Here is a 24,911-nt window from a genome sequence, read left to right as displayed (position 1 = left end):
TTATATAGAAGCAAATGAAGCAATAATGTTTGAATTTTTGTTCTAATATTTTTCATCCTATAATGTAGGTATATAAGTATTAGACCTACATCTTAGGTATATTGAGTTTATATGAATGCATTTAGTCTTCTTTGTCTGAAAATTATTTATTGCTAAATTGTAAATTTTGGAATTTGAATTTAAAATTTAAAATTGAGCTAAAATTGTGATCTAATAAGTGAATTTGAAATTATTTACCTTATTTGGTTCTAAGGGCAAATTGGACTATTAAAAAAAGCAAATGGACCGTAATTAACAAGAAAATATGCGCGGACTAGATCTAATTTTTATATAACAAAAATGACTTGAATCAAATTAACTCTAAAATTATTTTGCTTGATGGAATACATGAAACTAAAATTAAAGTGTAAAAGTATACGATTATCTTTCTCATTTAGTTGCATAGTTTTTCAATTGTAATAAAAAACATAGCGTTTGTGTAAAAAATAGAAATCAATAGAAACACCATTATTATGTTTGTGATGACAACACACCATGCTTAAAGCTGATTGAGGAAAACCCAAGCTCTAGGTTTTCTGGTTACTTCTTTTTCTTTGCGTTGTCAATTCTTGTTTAAGCACTTTAAATTGGGTTATGAAAACCATAATGAGGTGATTAGTTTTGGCTTTTGAACAAGTGAAAAGCGTTGTCTAGGCTCTAGCAATGGAGTTGATAATTATGCACCCTTAGACCATCTGTCTCTGCACCAAATTGGCATTGGCCAATTATGGAATTGTAATTGGTAATTGCTACTTTAGAGTTTTAGAACGTGCCACGTGCCACGTTTGAGGTGACCCACCGCTTTATCTTTGTTCTTTCAAGTTTCTTTGGTCGGTTCATGTAACAACGCCGTAACCCAATCTTGGTAGCTCTTCTCATATGGTATAACTTTCTTACCCATGTACAACAACTCAAGGGATTTAACTTTGATGGTTAGTTTTTCTAAACTCTTAAAATGTTAAATTTATAAATAAATTTTAATCAAGTCAACGTTAACTAGAAAATTTATTTATTTATTTAAAAAAAAATTTCTTTCCATTTCATTTTTATGTTACTAATTTCGTTGAAACGAGAACAATATCTAAGAAATTTTTGGTAACAAGTTCAATTTATTATGTTTTGTGAAAAAGAAAACAGAAAGAGGTTGGGGTGGCTCGAATCTGAGCTGCCCTTCGCTAATACCATGCGTCTTCAACCACTGCGCCAATATTTATTAATTTCACACAAATTACATAACATTAAAATTGAAAATCGAGTTTCTTACATACTCTGCATTGGATTTTGGAAGAACTTTCTTCCTCTGCCTAAGCATATACCCATAATAGTGCTAGATGCACATTAAGCAGATTCACTTTTTTATTGAACGAGGGAAGATACAACCGGAAAAATATAACTTTTGTTTTAACTATGCATGATTCTCTAGCTAAAAATATAACTAGCCATTTTAGCTAAAACTAAACTTAACTTAGCTATAACTAGTTTGTTAGAGTTGAATTTTGCTTTAAAATAGTAATATATAGCTAAAAATTGAATTTAGCTAGTCTGTTGGAGATGCCCTTAGCTAGTCTGAGCTGCCCTTCGCTAATACTATGCGTCTTCAACCACTGCGCCAATATTGTCTTATATCTATTTGTGCTGTGTATTTTTTTTATATCAGCTTCTTCGACCTCCTCCTCCATAATTCCGAAAGAACAATTCATTGAGGCTAAAATGCGTGCAAATGCACTTTATTAATTTCACACAAATTACATAACATTAAAATTGAAAATCGAGTTTCTTACATACTCTGCATTGGATTTTGGAAGAACTTTCTTCCTCTGCCTAAGCATATACCCATAATAGTGCTAGATGCATATTAAGCAGATTCACTTTTTTATTGAACGAGGGAAGATACAACCGGAAAAATATAACTTTTGTTTTAGCTATGCATGATTCTCTAGCTAAGAGCATCTCCAACAGACTAGTTAAATTCAAATTGTAGCTATATATAACTATTTTTAAAGCAAAATTCAACTCCAACAGACTAGCTATAGCTAAGTTAAATTTAACTTTAGCTAAATTGGCTAGCTATATTTAGCTAGAGAATCATGCATAGCTAAAGCAAAAGTTATATTTCTCTCTCCTCTTTTGTCCACATGTCAGTTTATGATTCGATAAAATATAGTACATTATTTATAAATAGCTACTAATGCTGGAGCAACATTGTTAAATCAATAGCTATATTTCACAATTTTAGCTAAACTTAACTAAAAAATAATTCCTACCGTTGGAGATGCTCTAAATATAACTAGCCATTTTAGCTAAAACTAAACTTAACTTAGCTATAACTAGTTTGTTAGAGTTGAATTTTGCTTTAAAATAGTAATATATAGCTAAAAATTGAATTTAGCTAATCTGTTGGAGATGCCCTTATCTTACATTAATTAGGAGCTCATGTTTTTCTTAACTTGTTTTGTCCAATACGATTATACTTTGGTTTCAAAAGGCATCTTCTTCTTCTTTTTTGTCATTTTAATTTTCAGCATAAAAAAACCAATAGACACAAATGCAAGATACGGTCTACAATTTCTTTTTACTCAATTCATGCATGATACTGTGATAGTACTACTAAACAAGAACTTAGAAATAGATCAATGAGTACCAAAATCAAACAACCGAGGACCAACTCTTACATAAAAATAGTTGACTTTTATCTCAGATAAAAAGGTTTCCAATTCGAAACTTATATAACATTTTAGAAATTTTATGTGGCAGTCTAGAGTCTAGATTATGAGATTACGATAAAAAAAAAAAATTCATGTTTTTCATTGTTCAAATCTACTGATTCACGCAAGTGTCCTAAAATTTAAAGTACAACATTATATTGGTTTAAAAAAAAAAAACAACCCTAATACCTAGTTTTCACATTAACTTGCACTTGATGACATTCTGAAATATATACATATTCAGACTCCCTACATCATATACAAAGTTCATCTTGTGTCAATTAGGTTACTAACTATAAATGCCGTGGATTTTAGAAAAGCATACCATTGACCGGGTTTGTAAAATCATGGGGTCTTATATATAATCTCTTAGGGGGGTGTATTCAATTCAGATTTTAAAAGATTTTGTTTGAGTTTTTATAATTCATGGATTTACTTAATCCACGGATTGTTTAAATTCTATATGAACTATGATTGATTATAATGGATTGATTTACTAGTATTTGTTTAGATTTTACAAGTCCTTATGATGTTTTTGGTAGGTTAATTTTTCTTTTCTTTTTTCTTCTTTAAAAGCAATGGATGTTAATATATAGTTGGAATATGTTTAATAGCTTTTAATATTGTTATAAATTCAATTTGAAATCTTTGTCATGAGTTTATGACAAGCTTGATTATTAGCAATCATGCATTACAAAATTCTTATGATCGTTCATATTGTTTCTTAGTAATTAATAGAAAGAAAATAAAACCTAGTATGATATATATATAATCCCTAATTGAAATCTTCTTCTACAAGCTTGACTACTAGCAATTTTGCATTACAAAATCTTTATGATTGTATATGTTGTTTCATGATAACTAATGGAGAGAAAATAATAACAATGTAGTTATGAACCTAGTTGGGATCCTCTTCATGTGTTCTTGATTATTTTTCAACAACCTTGACTACCAACAATTTTGAATAACAAAATTGTTAAGATTGTACAGGTCTCATGATAATAATTGAAAGAAAATTAAAATTATTATGATGATTCTGATAATTAAACTCATTTAAATTCATTATGATATATATAGAATGTTGTGATTATGATAAAGTTTAGCATGATGATTTTAATATTGATTTGTATATAGTGATTTTATATAGAATTTTGAGATTTAAGGATAATTTAGGTAGTCTGGGTGGTGTATTTAATAAAATGATAGAATAAGAAATCAAATGGGTGGTGTATTAAGTAAGAGGTGTGTATTAAGTATTTAGAGATGTGCGAATAACATTTCCCAAATGAATACCCCCCCCCCCCCTCTATTCTCTTACATAAATGTTTCCAACCCTAATTGGCAAATTCCATAAAGAAAGCTATCCATTCATGCTTTGCAGACAAAAGCTAGCTTGAACACATTACAACATGAATGTTGAACCAAAACACAGACATTTAATTGACCTAACAACCTAAGAAAAAAGAAGTCCTTTGGAAGTTGTCGTTTGTGCAACCTAAATCCCTTCTGCAAGGCAGCCCGACCTATTCCCTTCATCCTAGCTAGTTCCTACTGATTCCTAGTTCGACGGTCCATCAGTAGACTGACAGTCCGACTCCTCGCCCCCTCAGTGCAGGCTGTGGAGCTTTCAATCTCTCAAAGCCTCACAGGTTTTCAGTTATGAACTCAATTTGATTTCTGAGCCCTTGCATTTCGACATTTCTGAGCTTAACCCGATTGAAAACGAGCAATGCTTTGAACTTTTGATGCACTGATGCAGGAAAGGTGATGACTTGATAAGGGTTCTGAGGGAAATTAGCTGTATGCAAAGAGTTGAACTTGAAGGGAGAAAAGTGAGTTTTTGGAGTCTCTCTTTGTTTTGTTTTCGATTTGCTATGTATATAATCATTGTTCATCATGTTACAATGGACACGAACTAATTGTTGGAAAATTTAATATTAAATATTTTATTTTCCATAATTTGTGGTTGAATAATATAGTGAAAATATGTGAAGTTGAATAAATGTAAATGACTATATATGCAATGAGAAGTCATGGCTGATCACAAAAGATAACTTTTGGTGAAAAAGCCATCTCACTTCCAAAAGTCACCTTACATCTATAAAACACTTGTTACACCATATTCTAAAAATTACTTCTTGAATTCATCTTTTCTCCTCTCCTTCTACATGTGAGTATTTCCTAATGTCTTGAAAACCAATTGAGTCTTTTCAAGAGAGAGTTCATACACAATCTAAGTTCGCTGTTCTTGAGGTTTGAAGTGCTACTACTACAAGAAGAAGGTCGTTGTATCCTGGGAGACGTTTGCCATTGAAACCTTTAAGCACAGATGAGGAGGCAATTTCATCTTAAGGATATAGAACCAAGTTCTAGACTCGACCATATTGTTTAAGGTTTTTCTAACTTTTATCGTTTTGCATTGTTTAGATCTATGCATTCTATTTGGTATATAATCTGCATAAATGATTTCTTGTTTTTCCTTTTAATATAGCAATTAGACCATATATTTACCAACAATCTTAAGACGAAATTGTTTGTTTGGTCTTTTGCTATATCTATGTTTCGACATCTACAATTATATAAGTGGATATAGAATATGCAGTTCAAAGGATTTTAATCTATATGCATTTTTTATATGCTGATTTGAATTGCATGGTTAAAACATGTCTGTAGTCTTTTAAATTGAATGGTTTACTTCTCTGGAGATTCATGGTAGTCTCGACCACAAGATATGTAACTGTTTCTGCTGCATTTTATATAATCAATCAATCAATGTCAACTGCTAAATACGTTTACAGATATGCATTTGATCGTACAAATAGACACAACCTGGGTTGACTTTTTGAACAGTCATAATGGTTGGTAAATCTTAAAAGATGCAATATCTGCTAGCTTCTTCGTACAAATATAATAAGCCTTGTAACTGCCATTTTAGTTTTGATCGATTAAGTCATGTGCATATATATCCGCAACTACTACTGTGTTTGATCTAATATTTTATATTTTTATTGTTAAGTTAAATGATCCTTCATTGTTGTTCTGACTTATTGAATTGGGTTCATTCATTATCAGAACAGAGGACTATATATACATGTTTGCTGTGCAAGTGCTTATAAAGAAATTTCTGTTGATCAATAATTTACTCTAGCTTTGATCAAAGAAAGTGACAAGTGCTATCAGTGAATCACCGAAATGAGTTTTCCATCAACAATGTTAATCATGATAAGAACAAATGAAGTTCATATGACCATGAGTCATGGCGTTCTTGATCAATTCAAAGGGAAAATACAGTGTTCCTACATTATATAACTATGGGTATGAGAGAATATGGGGGTTGGTACCCAACTATCTGTACAATCCCATGTATATATAGTTAAATGAAGAAAAAGAAGATAAGGAATACACTTTTTCTCTATGGGAGAAAAGAGCAATGATGATGAATTTGGTGATAAGGATTATAAGCATCAACCGAGATTTCAGAAGCACCATGATAGGATGCTTTGCCCTATTCATTTAAATAATCTCTTCTAATGGGACATATCGTAAGGTATAGAAAGATTAGAGGCTTTCCTTTAAATGCCTTTTAAATTTGGGGGTGTCTAATTAAATGTTTCTGTCTTAGTTGATGTAATTAGTAAGTCTCGATTAGTATATCGAAGATTTGAGTTGGTAACAACTACTCTCAATAAATTTAGTTCATGTATTGAATTTGATTTGTAATAGATAGTCAAACAAGTGGGCCCAAATTACTTGTATCGAAGTTTGACTAGAGAGTAAGTTGATCATCGAAATGAATGGGATATAAGCCTAAATCATAAAGTCGCCATCATGGATATTGGATACCCAACCTAGTTGATTGGAGATCCCAAGATTTAGGTTCAAAGGGACAACTAAATGGTGGATGACTTTGAAGTAAGCATTGTGGAGATAAATCTCTTTCCCATGTCCTATGATGATGAAACAATGCATAATGAGTTAGGGTAAGCTTTGCTTTTAATGGTTCCTATAGCGTGAATTTTCAAGTGGGGTATAGAAGGATACTCTTCATAGGAAGTCACCTATATGAGTGTGAAATGAAGCCGTTTCTATGAGAATTTTGAAGGCTGAATTCACTAAAGCACTCATGAATACCGGGTGTTGTCCATAGCCGGAAAGACATAACCGTAGAACTAGATGTGTATGAAAAGATATTGTGTGAATACCATTGTCTTGGTTTACATAAATGGCTGAATAGTTCAAGACATTACGTTCACTAATTAGCTAGTAAATCTGATGATATTTCACTAAGGAAGGTTCAAAGCCAAAAGCTACCTATCCCGATGCGATATCATTTCAACTGAACTCTCTCATATATCCCCGCATCGTCTTTGAAATTTTCCTTTCTAACTAATTGTTTCATCCATGTGGGGGATTGTTGAAAAATGTAATATTAAATATTTTATTTTCCATAATTTGTGGATGAATAATATAGTGAAAACGTGTGAAGTTGAATAAATGTAAATGACTATATATGCAATGAGAAGTCATAGGTGATCACAAAAGATAACTTTTGGTGAAGAGTTATCTCTCTTTCAAAAGTCACCTTACATCTATAAAACACTTGCTACACCATATTGTAAAAATTACTTCTTGAATTCATCTTTCCTCCTCTCCTTCTACATATGAGTATTTCCTAATGTCATAAAAACCAATTGAGTCTTTTCAAGAGAGAGTTCATACACAATCTAAGTTCGCTGTTCTTGAGGTTTGAAGCGCTACTACCACAAGAAGAAGGTCGTTGTATCCTGAGAGACGTTTGCCATTGAAACCTTTAAACACCGATGAGGAGGCAATTTCATCTTAAGGACATAGAACCAAGTTCTAGACTCGACCATATTGTTTAAGGTTTTTCTAACTTTTATCGTTTTGCATTGTTTAGATTTATGCATTTTATTTGGTATATAATATGCATAAATGATTTCTTGTTTTTCCTTTTAATATAGCAATTAGACCATATATTTACCAACACTAATTAATCCAATCTCCTTCTTTCTCGTCCAATTTCCCCAATCTTGGCTGCTTTGAGCTTCTATCTGATTGCTCTTCATCTCTCTAAGTCAAGTGGTGCTCTAGTGCTGGTGCCAACGTAAATCATCTTCATCATCTCAGGTACCAATTTCTCTTCTTTTCGATTTTATGAGTTTTGGTTATTCTGGAAATCGGATGTGTTGATAATGTATGAGTTATGCAACAATTTTGATTTCTTGAAATTGGATGTGTTGAGTTTGAATGATCTGCAATTGGATGTGTTGAGTTTGAGTTTGATATTTGATCTCTTGAATCATTAGAGCAGCCATTTAATTCTATCTGTTAGAGCAGAATTCCTACGTTTAATTCTGTCCATTTAGAGCAGTCATGTTCTAATATGTAACATATGAATGTAAAGCAACTTCTCAGCAATATGTAACGCTGATATGATTTGCTGGAATGTAACATATGAGAGGAATATATGCAGTGTGGTAGTAGTAGTAGCAAAGATGTTAGCTTCCCTTTCCCTTGATTAGAAAGAATTTCTGTGACTTGGTATGTCTGAGCTTTGTTCTTGCTTCCTGGAAATTATACTTCAAGTCTACACTAATCCATTTGGTTTCATTTTAAGGTCTGTACTTAAGTAAGTGATTTAGTTGTATGTTGTTTTAATTGGGTGCTGTATTCATGAGTTGATGGCTTTGATTTCTGGGGTTTTAGCTAGAAACCCAAGTAGCCAGATTTGCTTGTTTGGCAGCCCTTTAGTTAAAATTATAATTTTTTGTTTCTTTAAATCTCAAATCTTTGTCATCTTGTGAGTGTAGTTAGGTGCTGCTCAAGTACTAGTCCTTGTTATTTCACTAAGGAAGGTTCAAAGCCAAAAGCTACCTATCCCGATGCGATATCATTTCAACTGAACTCTCTCATATATCCCCGCGCGTTGTCTTTGAAATTTTCCTTTCTAACTAATTGTTTCATCCATGTGGGGCATTGTTGAAAAATTTAATATTAAATATTTTATTTTCCATAATTTGTGGATGAATAATATAGTGAAAATGTGTGAAGTTGAATAAATGTAAATGACTATATATGCAATGAGAAGTCATAGGTGATCACAAATGATAACTTTCGGTGATAAATCATCTCTCTTCCAAAAGTCACCTTACATCTATAAAACACTTGCTACACCATATTGTAAAAATTACTTCTTGAATTCATCTTTCCTTCTCTCCTTCTACATGTGAGTATTTCCTAATGTCTTGAAAACCAATTGAGTATTTTCAAGAGAGAGTTCATACACAATCTAAGTTCGCTGTTCTTGAGGTCTGAAGTGTACTACCACAAGAAGAAGGTCGTTGTATCATGAGAGACGTTTGCATTGAAACCTTTAAGCACCGATGAGGAGACAATTTCGTCTTAAGGACATAGAACCAAGTTTTAGACTCGACCGTATTGTTTAAGGTTATCTCTCTCTATCAGATACTTGAGATTATCTCTCTCTATCTGTACTCATGAAATACCTCTCTATCTGTACTCATGAAATACGTAGGTAAATCCAGTTCAGTGTACGAGTGAACTCATATTTTGTATTTTGCTATAATATTACCACGCACTCTTGAGATTCATATTGATCGATTAATTTGATCTCTGCATTTTCTTCCTTTGTTTATCAAAAATAGATGGCCCCACACACTAGTGTGTGAAAATTGAATTATTTTTTTTAATAGGGAGTGGAAAGTTATTTACAAGACTGAGTAGTTTTTCATGGAATGATAGAAATGGATAGTTTGATTATCTATTTCTCATTTTCACTTTTTTTTTTCCTGTTTATTTTGTAATTTAACTATATTACCCCTATCTGTTTTATGAGTTGTATAGTTTTTTAATATTTCAGGGTCATTTTGGTACATTTTTTTATGTTTTGGTTAATAAAGACTCTTCTCTTAATAATAGTATAGATAATCAAACTCCAATTATTTTGCATGATAATAATGCATAATACGATATTAAAATTATTTTGACTTGATGGAATACATGAAACTAAAATTAAAGTGTAAAAATATACGATTATCTTTCTCATTTAGTTGCATAGTTTTTCAATTGTAATAAAAAAAAGGGCCAAATACTAGTTAGTACCCTGTGTTTTAGGTCCAAAATCAATTCAGTCCCTGAACTTCTAATTTCATCAAAAACACCCATGCACTTTTAATTTTGATCTAATAGGTCTAATTCATTAATATTCTATTATGAGTTCAAGTTATAGTTGGATTATTTGTTGAAAAACTATTTATTTTTAATAGTATGGCTCACTCCTAAATTGACTATGCAGACCACCTCGACACCACATCATAAAACATAGGCCATATATGAGTCACATTAACAAGTTAAATAACTCAATTGTCGGAAAACTAATAAATTGGACCTATTAGATCAAAATTGAAAGTGTAGGGGTGTTTTTGATGAAATTAGAAGTTCAGAGACTGAATTGATTTTGGACCTCAACCACAGGGTAGTAATTTGTATTTAGCCCTAAAAAAAACATAGCGTTTGTGTAAAAGATAGAAATCAATAAAAATACCATTATTATGTTTGTGATGACAACAGACCACGCTTAAAGCTGATTGGGAAAAACCCAAGCTCTAGGTTTTCTGGTTACTTCTTTTTCTTTGCGTGGTCAATTCTTGTTTAAGCACTTTAAATTGGGTTATGAAAACCATAATGAGGTGATTAGTTTTGCCTTTTGAACAAGTGAAAAGCGTTGTCTAGGCTCTAGCAATGGAGTTGATAATTATGTACCCTCAGACCATCTGTCTCAGCACCAAATTTTGCCAATGCCAGCTATGGAATTGTAATTGGTAATTGCTACTTTAGAGTTTTAGAACGTGCCACGTGCCACGTGCCACGTTTGAGGTGACCCACCGTTTTATCTTTGTTCTTTCTAGTTTCTTTGGTCGGCCGTAACCCAATCTTAGCAGCTCAATTTTTTTATTTATTTTTTTTGAGAAGAAGAAACTTGTATTGATAATAATCCAAATTACATCAAATGGAAATGACCGGTGGTGGACATGAACTCTCCACTCTCCTCCCTAAAACCTAAACCAGATACGGGTCCATCATCATGAATGACCCCCATGAGCCGAAAAGGCCCAACCCCTAACCACCTATACCGCCCAAACTCTCGGGCTACAAGGAATCATGAGTATCTTGATACCACCTCATGGACAACCGCCAGAAAAACCAACGCCATCTTCCACACCGTGTTCCACAACCAGACCACGTGCAAGGATCGCTCGTCAGCACACTGACCATGAGATAACACCGAAATTAAACCAATTCGTCCCTAGGAATGACGCCACATCTATGACACCTCAAATTGACCCAACCCTAGCTTAACGAAGTAGGGACATGCTAATGACCAAGAAAACCTAACCAAAAACATAACTTTAAACAAAAACAAAAATAAAATAGATCTGTAACAATCATCATCCTTCTCCCCAGGAGCCTCGCTTGCAGACCACCACCACCACAAGGTTACCCCTTCGAGATCACCTCGCCGAAGAAACCCAAACCACGCAGCAAGCCAGAACACGCCTTGCCACCTCGGAGCGATAGACCTCCAAGAGTCTGCGTCCTTCAGCTTAAGAACTCGAGACCACCACTGCAATCGCCGCCTAGCATCCCACCGCAGAGAAGCACCCAGCGCTTTACGATCCATGGAGTACCTCCGCCATGATCTGGCCACTGGTCGCCTGCTCCACCGCTGCGCCGCCGTCGATCGCCCATTGCCCATGATCCACCCCAACGTTGTCGCCTGAGAAGAGAGAAGAGTCATCCACAGCCTAGATCGTTTGACAAAAAGCAAGACAGAGAGGCCAGAGACCCCAATAACCCATCCGGCAACACCTGCCGCTTGTCGATGCAGCAGGGAACCACAATCGACACAAGGGCGGCGCCGGATAGGCTGCGACTTTTCCCCTGCGATTTCCAACTCTAGATTTCTTTGCTGGTTTCTTGGTAGCTCTTTTCATTTCTTTTTGCTGCAAACAAAATCAAGTCGATAGAGTTACTAATACAAAGCCATAGTTTAGGAAAGTTTTGTAATGCTTGGAAATAAAGATTTTTGTTTTTTGATCGGGTAGTTAGCTGTTAGTAACTCACACACCCATGCAGTGGAAATAAATATATTATGTTGCGGGAAGCTGTTAGATTAACGGTTATTTACGATATATCTTATACAAATGAGCCGTTCAACAACCCTGAATTTTTTATTTCAAAATTTCAATATTCCGATACACTATAAAATACCATGTTATTAGATCTTTTCTGCGCCGTACAACATGTATAGGACAAGAAGAAAAATAAGTCCATGTACACGAGGACATTTTGCGTAGGTTGGTGCCACGTAATTTTAAGAGACTCTAATTTTTTAACTGTGAGTATATAAATAATAACTATTTTTATCGTGATTTCGAGAGATTTTGTATCTATCGATGTGGCCGAACTTTTGATGCGCATTAAAACACTAGTTTTATATTCTCCCCACCAACAGTGTATATAACCCCTTAATCAAACGAAATGACGTGTCTAGTCGGAAAAAACAAAACGAAATGACGTGCCCTAGTCGAAAAAAAAAAACCGAAATGACGTGCAATTTGAGATTGAGACAGAGGTATGTGAGGCAAATCCCTTAATCCCCAGCCAGCTATGTTTCTATCTGTCTACGCGCAATCTATGTAGGACATAATAATATTACGGTGTTGCCATCGGCTTTAACGTTCTAGTTGAATTGTGCCCCCACGTAATTACCCTCGCACGTACTCACGAGTAAGTCAAACACAAATCCAAGTTTCCTAGCCGGCCCAGTCATAAATTCTGTTTACACTTGAAGCCGACGCTCTTCTAGGTCGGTCTAAAACTCCAAACTCCTAATAAAACCAAGAGTCCCCATCTTCAAGTAGGTGACACAACGATATTACACTATTAAATAAGACAAATATATTCAACATAATTTAGAGATAAAGTCAAAAGAGTGACTCGGTTTGATTGGTTATTCGGTTTTAATAACAAAATGAAAACGAATGAATTAAAATACTTGAGTTGAGACATGTTTTGCAAAGTAATTATTGTGGAGTTTGGGCGTATTGTGATTATTAAAACATAAATGAACTAAAAAGACTCGATCAATCTCTTGAATTTGAACGTATGATAATAAATTGTGTAGTTTGAGAGGATCACCTGCCTGTAATTTTAACCAATACATATCAACACGTACTACGCGAGACAAAATAAAGGTTAAGTAATGGGCCAGCAATCATATTAACACAAGGCCCACCAATACTCAGAGTCTCAAACTTAAGATTTGATAGAAGACCCCAACTGCCTATTTTAGGCTAGAGGCATTGTCATCGACAACTTGTTTGAATTTGGGCCGTTTTCAAAGTCCAGCTTCACCCTCTCTGATTCAAATACATTTGTTTTGGACACTTTTCAAGAATCTAATCCCGGGGGTCGGAGTTCAGTTTTATTAGGGTTAATCATTGTGTATGTTAATCTGACGTTAATTAGGAGCTCATGTTTTTCTTAACTTGTTTTGTCCAATACGATTATACTTTGGTACCAATAGACACAAATGCAAGATACGGTCTGCAATTTCTTTTTACTCAGTTCATGCATGATACTATGACAGTACTACTGAACAAGAACTTAGAAATAGATCAATGAGTACCAAAATCAAACGATCGAGGACCAACTCTTACATAAAAAGCTATTTTATCTCAGATAAAAAGGTTACCAATTCAAAACTTATATAACATTTTAACAATTTTATGTGGCAGTCTAGAGTCTAGATTTTTTTTTTGATAAAATAGAACCAACAGTATGCTCCGGTTCATAGATAAAAGAATAGTACAGAAGACTACTCCATTGAAACATTTATGCTCAGAGTAGTCTATGCCACATAAAAACACCTCGCCTTGCAGGCAATCTAGTTTACCTAACTTTACATGCCGAGCATGCAATTGTGGTACGCTAAAGCTAAGTACTTCCACAAGATTCATAGAGACATTCTTACTAGCATAGACAATTAATCCAACTAAAACAACTAGACCACTACGGGCTCTTCCCCTCTACAAGGGTTAGAGCTTTTGACATGCCCTACCAGCCCAAACATTAGACCAAGCCCAAAAGCCCAAGCCAAGTGACAACCCGAAACAATGGCAGAAACTCCAGTCTGCCTCTGCCAATCCATCGTCGCCGCCACGTCAAAGGTTCCGGCGGACGGCCTTGCCAACATAGCATCAACATCTCCATCCCTGGCCTCTTTACGTGCAGCAGAACAGGTTGATTAGCACTGGAGCAGGAATCCGATCTTTTGTCTGCCTCTCTTCCACTCCGATCAGCAGTAGCGAGGCCGACAATAACTATGAGCACAACCACCACTTGCAGTCAATCCCACGTCTCCTTCCAGTAACACAAGTCCACACCACACAAAGAGAAGCCCAGATTTGTGTAGATGTAGGGAAGTCAAAACGAAACCTATCACCAACGAGGATACCGACCAAGAAGCAGGCAACAGTGTCTGGGCGCAAGCGTGCGCAAGGCTTTCGAAGAAACAAGCTGACAGACGACGACGTCTGGGCGCAAACGGCAGCGTGCGCAAGGTTAGAGCACAGCGGCGCTCTGCTAGGGTTTTTTGTGATATATAACCAACTTGTCTAGAGTCTAGATTATGAAATTACGATCACAAAAAAAATAAAAATTATGAAGTATTCTGAGTTTTTCATTGTTCAAATCTACTCATTCACGCAAGTATCCTAAAATTTAAAGCACAACATTATATTGGTTTTTTTTAAAAAAAAAAACGACCCTAATACCTAGTTTTCACATTAACTTGCACTCTTTTCTCTTGATGACATTCTGAAATATATACACATTCAGACTCCCTACATCATATACTAGAGTTCATCTTGTGTAAATTAGGTTACTAACTATAGATGCCGTGGGTTTTAGAAAAGCATACCATTGACCGGGTTTGTAAAACCATGGGGTCTTACATATAGTCTCTTATTCTCTTACATAAATGTTTCCAACCCTAATTGGCAAATTCCAGAAAGAAAGCTATCCGTTCATGCTTTGCAGACAAAAGCTAGCTTGATCACATTACAACATGAATATTGAACCAAATCACAGACATTTAATTGACCTAACAACCTAAGAAAAAAGAAGTCCTTTGGACGTCGTCGTTTGTTCAAACTAAATCCCTTCAGCAAGGCAGGCCGACCTATTCCCTTATTCGGTTCTTCCTACTTCCTACTGATTCCTAATTCGACGGTCCATCAGCCCTTCAGAAAGGTGATGACTTGATAAGGATTCTGAGGGAACTTAGCAGCGTGCAAAGAGTTGAACTTGAAGGGAGAAAAGTGAGTTTTTGGAGTCCGTCTTTTGTCCTGTTTTCGATTTGCTACGTATATAATCATTGTTTATCATGTTACAATGGACACGAACTAATTAATCCAATCTCCTTCTTTCTCGTTCAGTCTCCCCAATCTTGGCTGCTTTGAGCTTCTGTCTGATTGCTCTTCATCTCTCTAAGTCAAGTGGTGCTCTAGTGCTGGTGCCATCGCAAATCATCTTCATCATCTCAGGTACCAATTTCTCTTCTTTTCGGTTTTATGAGTTTTGGTTATTCTGGAAATTGGATGTGTTGATAATGTATGAGTTCTGCAACGATTTTGATTTCTTGGAATTGGATGTGTTGAGTTTGAATGATCTGCAATTGGATGTGTTGAGTTTGAGTTTGATATTTGATCTCTTGAACCATTAGAGCAGCCATTTAATTCTATCTGTTAGAGCAAAATTCCTGCATTTATTGTAATCTGGTAGTAATATGTAATGCTAATATGATTTGCTGGAATGTAACATATGAGAGGCATATATGCAATCTGGTAGTAGTAGCAAAGATGTTAGTTTCCCTTTCCCTTGATTAGAAAGAATTTATGTGACTTGGTATGTCTGATCTCTTTTCTTGCTTCCTGGAAATTATACTTCAAGCCTACACTAATCCATTTGGTTTCATTTTAAGTTCTGTACTGAAGTAAGTGATTTAGTTGTATGTTGTTTTAATTGGGTGCATGTGAGACTCCTGTATTCATGAGTTGATGGCTTTGATTTCTGGGCTTTCAGCTAGAAACCCAAGTGGCCAGATTTGCTTGTTTGGCAGCCCTTTAGTTAAAATTATAATTTTCTGTTTCTTTAAATCTCAAATTTTTGTTATCTTGTGAGTGTAGTTAGTGCTGCTCAAGTATTAGTCCTTAGTGTTGTTTATCAAAGGCTGCTTAATTATCATGCTTTCGTCGCTCTTCCTCTTTTTATATAGGATTAATTTCAGTTTATCCCCTTGAAGTTTGGGGGTGTCATCATTTCACCCCCTCTACTTTCAATTTTGAATTTTTACCCCCTAAACTTTTCAATTTCAATAAGCCGTGTCCAATTTCTACTATTCCGTCCAAATTGAATGTTAAGTTTGACTTTTGAGGGCTAAAATGGTCATTTCAACATAAAAAAAATTTTAAAAAAAAATTCTGTTTTTTAGTTTTATTTTTATTTTTAAAAATTTTTATTTTGTCTTCAACCTATACACCACAAGTTATAATAGGTTTAAAAAAAAAAAATACTCTAGGTAGTTGAAAGCCGCTCGCTGGTCTACGCTATTTGTGACATATCTCCGATAAAGTGAAGAATTTATGATATATCTCCAATAAAATAAAGAAATATCTGTAAAAAATAATTTTACACTTTATCTGTAAATAAATATCTGTAAAAAATTATTTTACACAGATATTTATTCACTTTATTGGGAATATACATATATTTACAGATAAAGTGTAAAATCATTTTTTATAGATATTTTTTCACTTTATTGGGGATATATCCTAAAATTCTTCAATTTATTGGAGATATATCAGAAATATTGCAGACCAAAAATGATTTTACACACATATTTATTCACTTTATTGGGGATATACATATATTTATTTACAGATAAAGTGTAAAATTATTTTTTACAAATATTTCTTCACTTTATTGAGGATATATCCTAAAATTCTTCACTTTATCGGAGATATATCACAAATATTGTAGACCAGCGAGCGACTTTCAACCACCTAGAGTATTTTTTTTGTTTTTATAAACCTATTATAACTTGTGGTGTATAGGTTGAACACAAAATAAAAACAAAATAATAATAATAAAAAAAAATGAAGAAACAGAAAAGAAAAAAAAATATTTATTTTTTAATTTTTTTTACGTTGAAATGACCATTTTAGCCCTCAAAAGTCAAACTCAACTTCCAATTTAGACGAAATAGTAGAAATTGGACACGGCTGATTGAAATTGGAAAGTTTAAGGGGTAAAAATTTAAAATTGAAAGTAGAAGGGGTGAAATGATGACACCCCCAAACCTCAGGGGGGTAAACTAAAATTAATCTTTTTATATAGCTAAAATTAGCCTAACCCATTTTCAATTCCCGGCTAAGTCCTTGCAGTCCATAGCCAACTTAAATACCACACAATGCCAAACACTTCTGATTCTTCTTCTGATAAACTGCGGATGTTGCTGGCTATCTTATGTGTCTTCTTCATCCTCGGTTTCTTCCTGTTCCTCACCTACAAAGATCGTGGGAGTGGTGCTGCTAACTTCAAGTACTGCAGAGATGGCCTGAAGTACTCGTGCAGTGACGATTATGGTTGTAAATTTGAGCATGTAAGTTAATGCTACTATTTTATTATTTTTTTTCCTTTTTAAATTAATGGGTTTTCTTGTTCTGATTCGAAATGATATGATTGGATTGCTGATTTTTTCCTTCTTATCTATCTGGTTACTTATGATCCAGTTAGTTTCGTTTTATGGTCTTGTGTTTCAATTATGAAAACTTATGTTGTGATTAATTGGTGAAAGCTTATGAGCATTGTGCAAACTGTTGAGTGTTCATAAATGTATTTAGTTTGAAATTGATTCCTATGTGTGTTGTTAAATCAAATTGACATTGGAGGAAAAGTTGATTTCTATTTGTTTATTATTTCTAGTTAGAACAGAAGGTGAATAGCTGCTGTCACTTTGATTTATAACCTTGCGAAATCTTGTAACTCTATTTTGGATATTATGTCAATTATATTTGAAGAGTAGTATATGGTTGTGTCACTTGTGTGTTCGGTTTTTGATAATCTGTCAAGTCATAAAAGGAGTAGACGACTTGTTTATCTTTCTCCTTACTTGATTTTCATGTTATGCTCGTGGTTTTGCAATTATCCCATGTTAAGAACTTATTGAAATTTTACTTGTCATAATTGTGAACCTTTCTTAGTTTTAACAAATGCTTTTAATTTGTTAGGGTCGCATGCAATGGATTTAATTTTGTTCTGGGGTTTAAAGGTCTCAGTGTTCAGTTTATTGCGGTTTGTTTTCAAACCATTAATGGTTTTCTTTAGTTGTCAATCTGTGTCACTGTGTGGACTTTGTAGTCTTGATTAAGTTGCCTTTGTAACCAGCAAATTCTCTCGTGTAATTTGAGTGCATTTGTATGGTTTGTTTTGATGTGGGTGGTGAGTAGAATTTTATTTTAGTTTTTTTGATTTGTGCAGTGCAAGCATGAAAAAGTATAAATTAGAATCCTCTAGCCACTAAGATTGTGGTGCTGGCATCAAAACATAGATTGATTGGTTAACGTTCGTTAAGTTTTGAATTAATTGTTTTACTTAATATTTTTATCTATGTTAACGAACTGTTAACAGATTTTTGCAATAAAATGCAGGAGGGAAGAGTTACTGCTAAACCAAAAGGTGATATTGTGATGAAGAAGGCTGTTGATTGCTTATATCACTGTAACCGGGCGTGCTGCGAGGAGAAAGGAGATCCCAGCTGCTTTGGTTCGTGCTGCAATTGCCTAAATGGCGTGTTTGATGAATTGGCGCCAGGGGTCTAGCCACCACCTACTTAGATCCTTATCTGTACTCTCAACTAGGATATAATACCTCTCTGATTCCTTCTTCCAAGACACTACTTGTTCAATTCTTAATTTCACGAATCTAATCCCAGAGTCGTCGGGTCAGAGTTTAGTACGTTTTATTAGGGTTAATCTTTATGTCTGTTATCTCAGGTTAATTAGGAGCTCATGTTTTTCTTGACTTGTTAATTTAACTCATTATTTGTCCAATATCATTATATTTTGGTTTTAGAAGCGCACGGTCTTCTTTTCTTCTTATTTTTGTCATCTTAATTTTCGGCATAAAAAAACCAATAGACACAATTGCAAGATTTGGTCCACAATTTCTTTCTACTCAGTTCATGCATGATAGTACTCTACACAAGAACTCAGAAATAGATCGATGAGTACCAAAATCTAACAATTGAGGACCAACGACTCTTACTTGCAAATGCCAAATGGTTGACTTTTATCTCATACAAAAAAGTTACCAATTGAAAACTCATGTAACATTTTGGAAACATTATTCACTTTATAGTCCAGATTATGATCACAAAAGAATATTCATAGAAATTATGAAGTATTTTGATTTTTACATTGTTTAGATCTACTCTTTCACCGAAGTACTCTAAAATCTAAAGGACACATTGGTAGAAAAAATAACCCTACCCTAATACCTAGTTTTCACCTTAATTCAGCTCTCGTACATCACATATAGAATTCGTGTGTGGAGCTAAATTAGGTTAATAACTATAGATATTTTGATCCCACAAAACCACTTATGCTGTGTGTATAATAGAGGGAATGTACAAGTACCACTAGGGCTCTCTAAAATTTTGTAGGTACAAAAAAAATAATCACATGTGGATTTTACCTATGAATAAATTATAAACATGAATAATACTTTGTGAATATCTAAACATTTAGACCATGATCTCTTTTAGACTACCATAATATTTTGGATTTGCAGCTCTAGTCGAGGGTTGATTACAGATCACAATACGTATCACGATCTGGAGGCTTAATTGTATACAAAATTTAAATCCCAGTACAGCTAGGAAGCCAAAGTCCTACTAAGCTAGAAGCATTGCCACCTGACGACTTCTATGAATTTGGGCCGTTTTCATAGTCCTACCTACTTGGTCCTTATCGGAACTCTCCCCAATTCTCAACTAATATGGAATCCCTCTCTGATTCAAATTGTGCACCTTGTTTTGGCATACTACTCGTTCTTAATTACCATCTTATATATAAATCATGCAATTTTATAGCGTGAGAATATTGTCGAAACTGAGAAGAGCGCGCAGGAGATTCCATCGTTAGAGTAGTCTGATTTGAGGGTAGTGGCAATGGCAGTCACTATGAAGATGATGTCTGTGCTTGTTGCAGCACTGGGTATTCTTTCGTTTGTGTTTGGTATTCTTGCTGAAACTAAGAAGGTATGCATCTATAAACCCATGAATCCACGATTGAATTAATGTAGTTCATTCAAAGCAATTTAACCATACTATTTAGTATCACGTAGAATATGTTTTTGGGTGATCATCTTTGATAACCGAGCAGATATAAGTCTCAATTTGTTAAGTGTAATTTTCTGTTCCTGGGTTTTATAGCCTGCAGCTGGAGTTCCCATAATAAGGAAAGGCATGGTGATTTGCAAGTACCCATCTGATCCAACGCTTGCTTATGCGTGGCTATCCTTTGGATTTCTTCTGCTATGTTCTGCGGTTGGTTGGTTCTCCATATTTTACAGCTACAAAGGCAGAAAAGCTCCCGCATCTGTTTTCTTCCGGTGCTCTACCTTCTTCTCCTTCTTCACCATTACCCTGTAAGTCACACTAGCTCTCATTCTTCTCTCATACAAGTATTCTTGAATATGGATTCTCATTCTATGCTTTACTTAGACCTAAGGTTAACTAGCTAGCATTTATTTTGAGATCGAGGACTTTTAGACTAAAGTTTTTAGGGCAAAGACCGTACGTTTATAATACCAAGCTATTCATTTGTTTGAGCCTACGGCATACTTTCACGCATCTCTCTTCAAAAATCATTCTTTTGAAAAATTGTAGCAATTCCGGAATTGTTAGCCGTTTAACATAGTTATTTTATCTTGGCATGACAACATTCTACATTTAAACGATCTTCAAACCGTTTGAGTGTTGCAAAAATGATATTTGTGGGGAAAAATGATTATATAAAACGGTGCATTTTTGTCTAAATAGGTGGTTAGCTTCGAATCATGAATCCAATTTATTTTTGTGATTATTTTTTTTTCGTCACTGATTATAAAATCTGTTTTGTATTGTTTTTGATAATTTCTTGCTCTTTTGGCTGATGATCATGTCGTTTTGATATGAACAAACACAGGGGTACAATAGGATTAGCAGCTGCATTTTTGCTGTGGCCTATAGCTACACATCATCACCCAAATTATAACATTATTGGGAATCAAGATCCCCACAGCGCCACATGCCCAACCGCCAAAACTGGTGTTCTCGGCGGAGGAGCCTTTATGTCCCTCAACTCATCGCTACTGTGGCTAGTTTGCTTCATCTTGGCTAGCAATGCAAGAGAAGACTACTTTGAAGAATTGGATAGTGTCCAAAAACCTAAACACATTGAGAAAGCTGAAGCTGGACATACCAAGGCACTTGAAGACGATGACAGCAGCGAGATTAGATCCCAGTAGCTAGGATAGTGAATAAGCCGCATGGTCGTATATATTAATGTTAATTTAGGTGTTGATCTTGCGTTAATGTCTAAAATGCTTTTGCTTTTTTAAGGCTCCTACACTAATGAATTATGAAATGAAGTCGAGTTTTATTGTTTTAGTATATACATTATGTTTGTGTATATATGCTTAGGAATTATTAGGTAGTGCGAGGATGTGAGCAGGTATTCTTGTTCGGTTTGGGGTTTCGACGTCTAGTGCTTTTGAAAAATATTAATTCTTTCTTAAGGTAGCTTTTTTATCTTGACGTTGATGCATGACAACATAATTCTTTCGTTGGATTAGTTCGATGTGAAAGCTTGGGATGTTTTTTTGGGTGGACTATTTGGTTTAACAGAAAACGATGTATAACAATTAGCTGATGTCCGCCAATTCTTGTTTCTTTGTAGGATATGACTAAAAAAAAAAAAAAACTGAAAGAAAACCAATTTTATAAACTTAAAGAATAAAAAGAAAATAAGAAGCCACACTTGGAATGCCACTATTGTGGAGAAATCACATAAAATATAAATAAATATGTCGGTGCTATATATTATGTAGAACATAAGAGATTTAGCAAGAGTAGTGAATAAACTTTTTAAGCAGAGACGCGATAGAACTCTACACCGTTTAATTAGTCAAAATTGTGAAAATGTTTAGGGCGTATTGAGGCCCGCAAGACATATTACACAACAACCTCCGAGAACAAAGGCCTATTAACGAAAAGATACATAGTTTGATAATTTCAACGATAGAAACTAGGTGTAATCTTTCAAACCACAAGTCCTAAATCATCATTAATGAAATAATACTAGTACCATATGAATACAGTATCAAATTTATTCCAAGTGCATAAAAAAAAAAAATGTACAAGAATCATCAATAATCAATGAATCCGGTAATTGTATTGTTGAATACTTACTTAATAGAATCTATTTAATGCACTTTCCATTGTTAATCACAAGCTTAAATTCCGTTTTAAGCTAATGAATCTGGTCAATGTTTCGTGCAAACGTTCCAATACGCTATAGGCTGGACTTTGCTGTCCTAAACGTCCACGACACTGATCAGCAACCGTCGGATCATGAATAATCCTCATCAATCGGTCCAGATTCTTGTTGCTAACCAACGCGCCAAAGAAGAAGCATTGGTTGTTTGCCGGATAAGTTGGAGAGATTCGAGGAAGAGCTATTGACTAGTTAGAATCTCTCTATTACAACTACAAGGTCTTGTTGGTCCGTGTTTTGATTCTCACAGGCGGAGATTCCCAAATCCTCTCTCTTTTCTTTCTATATAGAATCGACTCAAGACGATCCCTTTTTATCCCGATTCAATTTCCCCAGGTAATTGGTATATGGAGAAGAATTCTGTTCGTTTTGTGTGGTTTCAGTTTTGAATTTTTGTTGTTTGTTTGTTTGTTTGGGGTTTCATTTCAGGGCGATGGCTGTGACGGTGAAGCAGATGGCTATGATAGTGGCCTTTTTTGGTGTACTGTCTTTCATCTTCGGGATTATTGCGGAAAACAAGAAGGTATTTTGTGAATTACGAATGAGATTGTGGGTCAAATTGTTGATTGTTATGTCAGAAAGACTGATTATTTTCATTGGAAATTTGATCCCATGATATTCTTTGGTTGTTATTGTGCGTGGTGCTTTGTTTTTCTTAGGGAGTAGTTGTTTACCATGATTTAGTCAACATCAAAGATTGAATTTTGAGTGTGCTCCATCCCTGTGAGGTTGGACTTTTTGTGTATTTTAATGATTGTAGACTGGAGGAATTAGTGTTATACTTTACAGTCGTTTTCCTTTCGGGTACTGCATCAATCACTCATGTCTTGAATAAAAAGAATACTGGTGCCTGGATAGATTCCGGTTAACAGTCCGTGACTGAGTATTGCTGATTCAACCCTTTAAAAAAGGAATAGTTGTGTTGGAATATAATATATATCAGAGTCAAAATTAGAGCAGAAACCAAGTCCCATCCTGTAAGCCCTTTTTAGCTAAGTTTTTACTCGTATTCTCATGTTCTTGGCTAATACTTTGTTTTGACTTATTGGCAGCCGGCAGCTGGAAAACCAGTGCCGTGGAAAGATGTTGTTATTTGCAAGTATCCTTCTGATCCTTCGGTGGCGTTGGGATATCTGTCATTTGCATTTCTCCTTGTATCTACAGTGGTTGGGTTCTTGTCACTGTTTTACCCATATCAAGGGAAGTCCCTTCCGCAAGCTGCTTTGTTCCGGAGCAAGAGTTTCGTCGTCTTCTTCAACATTTCTTTGTGAGTGTTGTTTTTACGCTGCAGTTTTGTCTGATATGAGCATTTTTATCTATGAATTTTATGAGATATATGTTGGCCCTGAAATATCCAGCCTTTCAGTTTTCACTGCGTACATATCCTTCTGCTAGAATTCTCTATTAGTGCATCTCATGGTGCATCATTCATTAATTGGGGGATGAACTTTTGAAAGAGGATAACATATCTCACTTTGCAGTAGATTAGTCAACTTAATAAAATGGGGTGCTCTCTGCCAGTACTTTATCAATGACTAGGAATTGGTCAAAGGACTTTCAAGGAACCCTAGCATGGATCTGGTTCATGAAAGACATGGTTCATTAGAATTGCTGCAATAGATGACATAGCAATTCACTCCTGTAAAGGAGTGTGAAGAATCAGACCTATTGTGCAAAATACATTGCATTATGACATCCATCTTGAACATGATATCTATCATTCAAGTTGACAATCATTTCAGATAATGTTTGGTCAATGATTTGTTTTAGCTTACACCTTTTCTAGAGTTTTGTTTTGCCTAGGTAGTTCTGCCCATAATTTTGATCATCTTTCTAATTGTGTTTCTTTGACGGTGGTGGATTTACACAGGCTTACGGCAGGACTAGCTGCAGCTCTGTTGCTGTGGACTACAATAACGGAGCAACTTCATCTATCACGAAATGTCCATCACAATCTTAAAACAGACTGCCCCACTGCTAAGACTGGTCTCCTTGGTGGCGGTGCATTTGTATCCCTTGATTCAGCCCTTTTCTGGTTGGTTGCCCTCATGCTGGCCGACAATGCCCGGGAGGACTACTTTGAGGAGTCGGATAAGGATGTGAAGGGTAGTGGGTATACAGAGGTACACGGAGCTGATTATGGACAACATGTTGTAAAAGGTAGTGCTTGAAGTCTATTGCCTTGGCAAGAAGGGCTCGGATGAATGCCATTCCGTTTTCGTTTAGGTTCTCTTCCATTTTCAATTCTATGCTCATAAGCTTGTGAATCAAGCAACTTTATGCAGTGTAATTGAATGTAGATAATATTGAAGATAGCTAGATATGCACTTTATGTCTCCTTGTGGTTATGAACTCGGTGGTATGGAGCATGAATAAGCTTTTTTACGTCTCTAAACTTTTCCTTCATTGTTGTTGGCTTTTAATTTCTGCTACATTGCCTTTCATTTTCTGTTAAACTCGAAAC

The 24,911-nt window shown here is 34.9% G+C and overlaps 3 protein-coding genes across 3 annotated transcripts; all 3 read left to right on the top strand.

Annotated features, from left to right (window-relative positions):
• The first annotated feature begins 17,289 nt into the window (after positions 1 to 17,289).
• LOC112174771 lies at positions 17,290 to 18,992 on the top strand. The gene is made up of 2 exons (XM_024312582.2): positions 17,290 to 17,511; positions 18,560 to 18,992. The coding sequence occupies exons 1-2, from the start codon at positions 17,320 to 17,322 to the stop codon at positions 18,728 to 18,730; spliced, it is 363 nt and encodes a 120-aa protein (XP_024168350.1). The 5' UTR covers positions 17,290 to 17,319; the 3' UTR covers positions 18,731 to 18,992.
• Positions 18,993 to 20,030: 1,038 nt separating this feature from the next.
• Positions 20,031 to 21,419, top strand: LOC112171843. The gene is made up of 3 exons (XM_024308958.2): positions 20,031 to 20,169; positions 20,344 to 20,558; positions 21,098 to 21,419. The coding sequence occupies exons 1-3, from the start codon at positions 20,080 to 20,082 to the stop codon at positions 21,417 to 21,419; spliced, it is 627 nt and encodes a 208-aa protein (XP_024164726.1). The 5' UTR covers positions 20,031 to 20,079.
• A 1,163-nt stretch (positions 21,420 to 22,582) lies between these two features.
• LOC112170553 lies at positions 22,583 to 24,853 on the top strand. Its single transcript, XM_024307884.2, has 4 exons — positions 22,583 to 22,783; positions 22,877 to 22,970; positions 23,500 to 23,714; positions 24,318 to 24,853. The coding sequence occupies exons 2-4, from the start codon at positions 22,881 to 22,883 to the stop codon at positions 24,616 to 24,618; spliced, it is 606 nt and encodes a 201-aa protein (XP_024163652.1). The 5' UTR covers positions 22,583 to 22,783; positions 22,877 to 22,880; the 3' UTR covers positions 24,619 to 24,853.
• The last annotated feature ends 58 nt before the right edge of the window (positions 24,854 to 24,911 follow it).

The sequence above is a fragment of the Rosa chinensis genome, chromosome 6 (assembly GCF_002994745.2).
Source record: "Rosa chinensis cultivar Old Blush chromosome 6, RchiOBHm-V2, whole genome shotgun sequence".
Taxonomy (NCBI): domain Eukaryota; kingdom Viridiplantae; phylum Streptophyta; class Magnoliopsida; order Rosales; family Rosaceae; genus Rosa; species Rosa chinensis.
Note: the sequence above shows the minus strand (reverse complement) of the source record. Positions and strands in the feature narration are given on the sequence as shown.